The sequence below is a fragment of the Penaeus chinensis genome, chromosome 31 (genome assembly GCF_019202785.1).
Source record: "Penaeus chinensis breed Huanghai No. 1 chromosome 31, ASM1920278v2, whole genome shotgun sequence".
Taxonomy (NCBI): domain Eukaryota; kingdom Metazoa; phylum Arthropoda; class Malacostraca; order Decapoda; family Penaeidae; genus Penaeus; species Penaeus chinensis.
The window spans coordinates 2,872,625-2,882,624 of NC_061849.1; the positions used below are offsets into that span (position 1 = coordinate 2,872,625).

The following is a 10,000-nucleotide window of genomic DNA, read 5'->3' on the forward strand; positions in this document are numbered from 1 at the left end:
TTTTTCGAAATCTGCCTTAGTTATCTGGGAAAAGAATCGAAACTTCACATTTTTTTCGTTTTAGAAAAATTGCTCCCCCCCCCCCAAAAAAAAAAAAAAATCGGGACCGAAATTCAAAATAGCTCACGTCAATCTTGATAAGCTTTCAGCAGCTACCAACAAATTTAAGTCGCGAATAGCGGTCCGGGAGGTCAGATTTTTTTTTACGAAGAGATTGGTGATGTTTCAGTTTATTTCCTTCAATCAGTTTTTAATCATCTAATTGCCATGGAAACTACATTCCTTTCTCTTTCATATGATGCTTATTGCATAAAGATATGATGATTGGTTCCCAAGTTATAACAAATATTAAAATATTAAATATTGCCCTCCAGAAAGTAGAAAAAATCGATTGTTGAGAACATGACCCAATCTAGAAACAAGGATATCATGAGTATCATACTATTTATATTATTGTTTTAATACATGTACAAGTGTTAATAAGTTTGTGCATGTCTGTATGTATGTAAATATTCACATGTGTACATATGTGTACACATAAACACAAACATGCACACATGTGTAAATACATGTGCACCTGTGTACTAATTTGATATAAGTGGGTACATGTGTGTGTAAATGTGTGTACATGTGCTTGTAAACATGTATCTATGTGTACAGAAAGTCTATGTACGAAGGAAAAGCCATGTATAACGGGCATTTAAAAAAAATCTCCAAAAATAAACGGAAGCAGAAATAAAAAATCTCGGAGATCAATTTCTGCTCATTTCCATTAGCTTTCCAATGATATGAACAAATCTTACACCGAATGTAAACTGTCTGAGAATAGCGGTACAGAAGCTCGAAAAATTCAGTTTGATGAAAAGAAAGACAAAAATTGTGAAAATTTTGTGCCTTTTCTGAATCTTCCTTTCAATGAAAATGTATTATTCAGTTAGCTATAAAATTACACACATTTCTCTTTCAAATGCCGCTTGGTACATAATGAAGCTGGTACCTATGTATATGGTATCCTCTGCAACATGATGCCATTCATAAACGTGGTTAGTGCTTGACCACTTGTATTCGTGTTTTCTAGCATCTACATGTGCTTACATATGCATACATACGTATGTGGGTGTACAAGTACAATTGCGTACATATGTGTACACGTATGTGCACATGTATATAAAAACATGTGCATACATGTACTTGTGTACGTAAATGTGTGTACATTTGTATTTAAATGTATGTACATGTATATAAAAACATGTGCATACATGTACTTGTGTACGTAAATATGTGTACATGTGTATTTAAATGTATGCACATGTATGTGTAAATATGTATACATATCTGCAAATCTGTGTACATGCGTGCACATGTGTATACAAGTGCAGAGATAACCAGAAACGGTTAAAGTAACTAGCGGTTCGTAGTTACCAAGAGACCTTGAATTGTTACTTTATTCGTTGGAAATAACCGTTTAGTAAGCGTTCACATTTTGAAATATAAACTCACCACTGTTTGTTTCACATGGAGGCCTTTCTTGATGAAATGACAAACCGATTATTTATAGGCCTATATCTAAAGAGTTTATAGAGGTCTTTGACATATTATGTAGGGTTTTTAGTTAATATTCTTCAGCCGCCTATATTTATTTAAATGTAGCTCTATTATTACTATCATGCGTTTTCTCGATTGCTTGGGTTCCAACGAATATAACAAACGTGAAATCTTTGCTGTGCATAAGTCTTAGCGGGTGGCGCAAAAATCTGAATAAGTGCTTCATTATTGTAATTTCGATTCACTGCAATTATTTTTTTCATTCTGAATATCACATACAGAAGTAAATATAGTAATACTTCACGATATCAACTTATGCCACGTGTTATCACAACTTGGGTCTACTGCTGCTATCTTACCAGTGACATTATGTTGATAAATGTCAGCATAGTCCTGTCTGTACATTCCTTCGTCATTATAGCATCGGTATATGCTCAGTTTCACTCTGAAGGAAACTTTGGCCTGGCCTGGCGATTAAAGCTAAAAGTATGCTTCATATTTAGTTGTAAAAGTGGGCTAAAATTTGATACTTAAGTTGGTTCTTAAGTTTTAGGCCTGTATGATATCTAAAGTTGTACACATAGTATTCGATTTCGATATCATACGTAATTTTTACATTTAGAAGTAAACATGGTCTTCATGATTTGAAGTTTTATTTGACTATTTTCACCATGCTTTGGTGGGGTCGTAGAAGTTACCTGCGGAGGCGGCACAAGTCTCAGCAGGCGTTTAAAAAGCATTATCGGAGTCCCTTCCCCCCTTCCCCAGTCCCTTCTTGGTTGGCGAAAGCGCGTATATAGATCGTGGAGGCGCTTCTGCAGGCATCGTCTGACGTCCTCGCTATGGCCATGAAGGTAATCCATGTCTTTTACTTTCTGGATGGTTTGTATTTTTTTCGTTGGTGAATTTTATTTGTTTTCACATGCACCTGTACAGTGCATGTTATTATTTCTGACCAGATATACAGGTATTTCAAATTGCAGAATTAATATATTTTATATATATATATCTAATTTTCGTCGGTTATCGGTCTAATTTACTTGAATATTTTTAGTTGCTGTTGGTTTTGGTACTGGTGGGCGCAGTGTCTGCTGTCACCGAGGAGGACAATTTCGTCAACCCCGCAATACCTGGTCTTGCCGTTAGAGCCGGGACCACATTCCTCTTCAGCAGCACAGCAACAGTGAGTTTATTATCTGTGTACTACTGTTATCTACTAGCAGTACTGCCTTACGAACATAAGTATTAATTTCCAATGGCCGTTCATTTTCACACTTTTCCCTGATTTCCAGGTAACTCGGACATTGGAGACACAAGTCACCACATTAGCAACATGCGTGGCTCCCGCCTCCAACCTGCCCACCTGTTCCGCCAGGGCTGATGCCCGAATCTTCGCTTTCTTCCCAACCTCTTTTGATCAAAGGTAAAGGGATTTCATTCTTCTGAAAAACAGATTTGTCTTCTTTTTCTATGCTCTAAATGAAACTACCCTCGCTGAAACCACATTCCGGTTTTTTAGGTAACTATCTTCTCTGCTTCAGATACGAGTTACCTGAAGCCCGCGCATTTAACCACCTTGAGCCTTCTTTCGAGTCTGGTCTGCTAGTTGATCATGGTAAGTCTTTTTCAGGAATTCGTTTTAGTAACAAATACAAATTTTAAACTTCTTATCTAGAACACAACAGCCAAACGTAACTTTCCGTACAAAAACGAAAAGTACATTGTCGATAAACAATTAATTTCTTCTCGTTCATTAATCCAGGCCGTATCATCGAGTTTTTGCCGCCGATCGGCCTTCTGACAGTGGTGACCAATATAGCTTGGGAGATCAAGGTCACTGCCACCGTCAGCCATCCAACTAACACCGTCACGCTGTCCTTGGCTGGGTGCGTGCCCGAGACACTCCCCTTCAGCGCCGCTGTCTGTGTCGCGACGGGTACATCGACCACGACCACAGCTACGACTACTTCTGGTGGAACCACAGCTACAAGTACAAGTACGACTACCACTCCAACGGCTACGACTACTTCTGGTGGAAGCATAGCTACAGGTACAAGTACGACTACCACTCCAACGACTACTACTACTAGTGCAACCATGACCACTAGTACAGCTCCTACCACTACTTCGGTGGCGAGTTCAACCCCTACCACTAGTATAACCCCAGCTGCAACTGCGAGCACTACTCCTGCGACTACGACCACAAGCGCCACCACATCCTCAACACCAACCATGGTCCCATCTGTAGCCGCGACTGTAACATCAACTGTGACAACGACAGTGACTGCTACAACAAGCACGACGCCAGCAACCTCTGTCACGATTCCTCCATCCGTCGTAACTGTGACAGCGACTCAGACTGTAACAGCGACGGTAATATCCATTCCGCCGACGGTAACCACAACTGCAGCTACCTCCTCAAGCACAAGCTCAGTGACCAATCCAACCGCGACGCCGACCCCGACCTCGAGCCTCACACCCACAGTGTCTTCTATGGCTACCTCAGTAATCCTCTGAGAGGGAGTGGAACACTAATTTGATCTAATCTCGTGCATCACATATAGTGTCCTGGATGTAAATTGCTCGTACTGGCACTGCAAAGGTTAATACTAGTACTTTACCTTTTCTAAAACAATAACTGTAGCAGACCCAATTTGTACGCTGGAACTGATATGGAAATATAATGATACAGAGACTTCTTGTTTGGAACCTCAGACTTAATGATGGACATCATGCAAATCATAAATATCAAAGAAGCAATGCCTAACCATTAATAAGTGATACAAATAAAAAATCCCGGAGGTCAATTTCTACGCTTTTCCATTAGCTTTCCAATGATATGAACAAATCTTACACCGGATGTAAACTGTCTGAAAATAGCGGTACAGAAGCTCGATAAATTCAGTGTGATGAAAAGAGAGACAAAAATTGTGAAAATTTCTCTTCCTTTTCTGAATCTTTCTTTCAATAAAAATGTATTATTCAGTTAGCTATAAATTTACACACATTTCTCTTTCAAATGCCGCTTGGTACATGAAGAAGCTGGTTCCCGAGGTACAGTATAATCTAAAATGGTACCTATGTATATGGTATCCTCAGTAACATGAATTCATAATCGCAGTTATTGCTTGACTCAGACCATTTGTATTCGTGTTTTCTAGCATTTACATGTGCTTACATATGCATACATATGGAAGCTAGTTAGATCCTAGTTGCACACTCCTTTTAGTGGGTCGCGTGGCATGGTTTGTTTAGTACTTGCCCTCCGGTCTCATACCCGGAGTGACCTAGGTTCGAGGCCAGGTCAGGGAGGATTATTATACACCTATATCAATGCGGTATTGTATTATTCAATCTTTCATATATATACACCTCAGTATCTGACTTCGGTTTCGAATTTCTAAATCAATTTCCACCGAGTGCCCACGGGGAGTGTGTGTAAAACCTCGCTATCATCACTCATGTATAAGTAGATAGGTAATGTCTATGAAAGCTAGTTAGATCCTAGTTGCACACTACTTTTAGTGGGTCGTGTGGCATGGTTGGTTTAGTACTGGCGCTCCGGTCTCATACCCGGAGTGACTTAGGTTCGAGGCCAGGTCAGGGAGGATTGTTATACATCTATATCAATGCGGTATTGCATTATTCCATCTTTCATATGCATACATATGTATGTGGGTGTACAAGTACAATTGCGTACATATTTGTACATGTATGTGCACATGTATATAAAACATGTGCATACATGCACTTGTGTACGTAAATGTGTGTACATGTCTCTGTAAATGTATGCACATGTATGTGTAAATATGTATACATATCTGCAAATGTGTGTACATGCGTGCACATGTGTACAAAAGTGCAGAGATAACCAGAAACGGTTCGTAGTTACCATGAGACCTTGAATTGTTACTTTATTCGTTGGAAATAACCGTTTAGTAAGCGTTCACATTTTGAAATATAAACTCACCACTGTTTGCTTCACATGGAGGCTTTTCTTGATGAAATGAGCTGAGGGCAAGACAAGAGCGTCTACAGCCAGACAGACACGCTCAGATCAGAGAAAGGGCAGCCGAACCCGATAACTCAGACGTTATCTTTTCTCTGAGGGAACTAAGGAAAGCCTATAAAACCAGTTCCAACACAGCCCCGGGCTCTGATCGGATCTCGTACCCCATTATCTCCCACCTAGGACTAGCAGGTGAGCGTGCACTCTTGAAACTCATCAACAATTCCTGGGAAACTTCCACTCTACCCCAGAGTTGGAAGAGGGCTACCATAGTTCCCGTCCCAAAACCAAAGGAGCCGGGGAAGTACCGCCCCATCTCTCTGCTCAGCTGCCTGGCCAAGACGGCTGAGAGGATGGTACTAAACCGGCTTCAATGGAAAACGGGACCCCCGCACGAACACCTTCACGGGTTCACAAGGGGCATGGGCACAGCACGCTCTTAAGCACAATCAGCAAGGGCCCAGCTGTGGTGGTATTCCTTGACCTGGAGAAGGCTTTTGAACTGGCAAGTCCGCTTGCCATTCAGGAAAGCCTGATCCAGAAGGGAATCAGAGGAAAGCTCTTGGCTTGGATAGGTGACTACTTCAGGAACAGGACTGCCAATGTCAAATTCCAGGGTCACCTATCGCAGCACATGCCGCTCGAAAATGGAACGCCACAGGGTGGGGTTCTCAGTCCAGCCCTATTCAACACTTTAATGTCCTGCATCCTCAACATAAACCTCCCAGTGGGGTGCCAGATCATCTCGTATGCAGACGATCTCGCTATCACCTCCACTGGACCACGCAGCCAGAATAAAGCCCAACGTTGTCTGGACCTCGTGTCAGAGGAGTGTTGTAGGACAGGACTAAAGATCTCTGCTGCCAAATCCAAAGCTATGGCTCTGAGACAGAGAGTTCGAGGCACAAGACTGAAAATCCAGGGAGTGGAATTAGAATGGGTCAAGGACTACCTATACCTTGGGGTAAGGATAGACCGGACCCTCTCCTTCCATAAGGAGGTCCAGTACCTGGTTGACCGAACCAAAGCAAGACTGTCCGTCATGAGAGCAATGACTGGGAGACGCATAGGGGCCAGACACAAAGTACTAAGATCATTCTATGTACATGCTGTCCGGCCCATTGTAGACTATGCCTCAGTCGCTCTAATTGCTGTAAAGAAAAAGCACACAGACAAATTAGAAACAGTCCAAAATGAAGCTGCCAGGATCATTCTGGGTACCCCGAGGTGGACGAAGGTCCTCAACCTCCTGATGGAGGCAAACCTTCTCCCCCTGGACTCACGAATCGATCTAATGGCAACACAATTCCTCTCAAAGGTCATCCAGGCTCCCAGGAACACAAGCCTAAGACAAAAATTAGTCAGATGCCTCGAACAAGACAACGAGCTCGTTGCAAACAACTCGTGGCTGTCTCATACAGCCAGGGTGTTGATACGCCATCAGCTCAAAGAACAGCTTCTTGCTAAGGGCATGGACTCCCCTCACCCCGACTTTGCCGAAGGCCCGCCGTGGGCACTGAGCCTGATAGAGTTCAACATAATGAGCCTGTCAATGAAAAAGAGCCTATACCCCATGCCTAGCCTAAAGGCAGAAGCCCACAGGGTCATTGCAGCCATCACTCCTCCGGGTAGTAGAACATACAACACGGATGGATCGGTCGATCTCTTGAGCCACACTGCAGGCGCCGGCTTTGCAGCTAGGGATGCCACGCAATCCATGAGGGTAACAGACAACGCCTCCTCGCTACAGGCAGAGGCAGTTGCAATCATGGGAGCCCTAGGCCACGCGTCCCTAAGGGAAGGACACGTGGTCATACACACAGACTCCAGGGCAGCCATTGACTGTCTTCAGCACAGCTCACCCACAGACAACATCTACCTACTGACCACGATTCTTGCTCAGGGTAGAAGAATTATCATCAACTGGGTCCCAAGCCACATCGGCATCAGAGGGAACGAGCTTGCTGACAGACTAGCCGTCGCTGGCAGGGGTATGCCCCCAAATCCCATGACGATAAAACCGAGCCGAAAATTACTTATGGAGAAGTGTGCCTTGGTCGGTCGTACCTTCCTACGGCAGCTCCACAGAGAGGAAACGAGAACCTCCCCCTCGGCCAGCTGGTACTCAGACGCCACAGGCTATGAACCACTGGCACTCTCTGAAGTAAGCAACAGAGGTACCGAAGTCATTCTTCACAGAATGCGCCTAGGTTACCACTGTGCATGGCAGATTATCCCAACAATCGAACGCGATGAATGGTGCTGCAAGCACTGCGGCGAGCCGAACGCCACACTAGTCCACTACCTAGAAAATTGTGACCATACACAATTCCTGAGACATGGACCGCCCACAACAGCCGCCGTGCTGGTCAAGAGGCTATGCGAAATGCTTACACCATGGCGGCAGGAGCGCTTGCTGGCAATCCCGCCGCCACGGTAAGCACCGAGTGTCAGACAACTCAATGAGACAGCCGTAAAAAGCTGACACAGGCCGGGCCATATCTAGAAGGCCCGGGCGAAGCTAGAACTTCGCAAACCAAACCACACCAAATGACACAAACCGATTATTTATAGGCCTATATCTAACGAGTTTATAGAGGTCTTTGACATATTATGTAGGATTTTTAGTGTTAATTTTCTTCAGTCGCCTATATTTGTTTAAATGTAGTGCTACTACAGTGCGTTCTCTCGATTGCTTGGGCTCCAACGAATATAACAAACGTGAAATCTTTGCTGTGCATAAGTCTTAGCGGGTGGCGCAAAAATCTGAATAAGTGCTTCATTATTGTAATTTCGATTCGCTGCCATTATTTTGCCATTCTGAATATCACAAACAGAAGTAAATATAGTGATACTTCACGATATCAACTTATGCCACGTGTTATCACAACTTGGGTCAACTGCTGCTATCTTACCAGTGGCATTATGTTGATAAATGTCAGCATAGTTCTGTCTGTACATTCCTTCGTCATTATAGCATCGGTATATGCTCAGTTTCACTCTGAAGGAAACTTTGGCCTGGCCTGGCGATTAAAGCTAAAAGTATGCTTCATATTTAGTTGTAAAGTGGGCTTAAATTTGATACTTAAGTTGGTTCTTAAGTTTTAGGCCTGTATGATATCTAAAGTTGTACACATAGTATTGGATTACGATATCATACGTAATTTTTACATTTAGAAGTAAACATGGTCTTCATGATTTGAAGTTTTATGATATATATGTATGTAATGAAATTCAAGGTGGCCCAAATAAGACTAGTAATATCTCCATGAATGGTATTTATTTTTTCCTTTCAATTTTTCTCACTGACAAAATCAGGATCGTTAACACCTTTCATATCTTTGTTATGAACGTCGCCCATTGGAGAGGCAGCTCATGAGCCCGGTTTAAAGCCTCAGAGGTTGAGTCTTGGTTGGGGGTTGGAGGCTTGGCTGGTAGCGGCAGAGGTCGTGGGTTGAGGCTTTGGTGGGGTCGTAGAAGTTACGTTGCTTAATTAGCAACTGTCATGCTCGTGGTCATGGACAGGGTTGTGCTGAGGGCAGGGGTTGTGCTGAGGGCAGGGATTGTGCTGAGGGCAGAGATTGTGCTGAGGGCAGGGGTTGTGCTGAGGGCAGGGGTTGTGCTGAGGGCAGGGGTTGTGCTGAGGGCAGGGGTTGTGCTGAGGGCAGGGGTTGTGCTGAGGGCAGGGGTTGTGCTGAGGGCAGGGGTTGTGCTGAGGGCAGGGGTTGTGCTGAGGGCAGGGGTTGTGCTGAGGGCAGGGGTTGTGCTGAGGGCAGGGGTTGTGCTGAGAGCAGGGGTCACTGTCGTACTGGTGGGCGTGGTCGTTATGATGGTTGTTGTGGGGAACATCGATGTGGTCGTGGAAGAAGGCGGGACTGCCGTCGTGGCAGAGACCATGGACGTTGTTGTGGCTGCAGGCATAGTTGAACTAGTCGCAGTCGTACTTGTAGTCGATGGAGTTATGGTCGTAGTCTCAGTTGTCGTTGCACTAGTAGTAGATGAAACCATAGTCATAGCAGAGGTTGAACTCGCCGCAGGGGTAGTCGTCGTGGGCGTGGTTGCACTAGTAGTAGTTGGAGCAGTGGACGTATCTACACTTGAGATTGTAGTTGCACTAGTAGCCGTCGTTAGAGTAGTGGACGTAGTTGTACTCGTGGTCGTTGGAGTCGTGGTCGAAGCTGTACTCATGGTCGGGACACAGGCAGCGGCGCTGAAGGGGAGGTTCTCGGGCACGCACCCAGCCACGGAGATCGTGACGGTGTCAGTCGGATGGCTGACGATGGCAGTGACCACGGTCTCCCACGCCGTCTTGGTCACCACTGTCAGCAAGCCGATCGGCGGTAGAAATCCGATGATGCGCCCTGGATTTATGGAAAGACATGAGCCATGGTATTATTTGCAGCCTATAAGGAGTATATGACAAATAAAAAAATATGCGCAAGTTGT

General features: G+C 44.2%; 1 protein-coding gene across 1 annotated transcript; it reads left to right on the forward strand.

The window, feature by feature from the left end:
- Nucleotides 1-2,267: 2,267 nt before the first annotated feature.
- LOC125041613 (cell wall protein DAN4-like) lies at nt 2,268-4,062 on the forward strand. The gene is made up of 5 exons (XM_047636669.1): nt 2,268-2,399; nt 2,600-2,728; nt 2,838-2,968; nt 3,087-3,160; nt 3,308-4,062. Exons 1-5 carry the CDS (start codon nt 2,388-2,390, stop codon nt 4,060-4,062), a joined length of 1,101 nt encoding a protein of 366 aa, XP_047492625.1. The 5' UTR covers nt 2,268-2,387.
- The last annotated feature ends 5,938 nt before the right edge of the window (nt 4,063-10,000 follow it).

Excerpts from the sequence above, each read along its gene's own strand:
- LOC125041613 (XM_047636669.1), top strand. Across the intron at positions 2,969-3,086 it reads CCAACCTCTTTTGATCAAAG|ATACGAGTTACCTGAAGCCC; the intron begins GTAAAGGGATTT and ends TCTCTGCTTCAG. Across the intron at positions 3,161-3,307 it reads TGGTCTGCTAGTTGATCATG|GCCGTATCATCGAGTTTTTG; the intron begins GTAAGTCTTTTT and ends TCATTAATCCAG.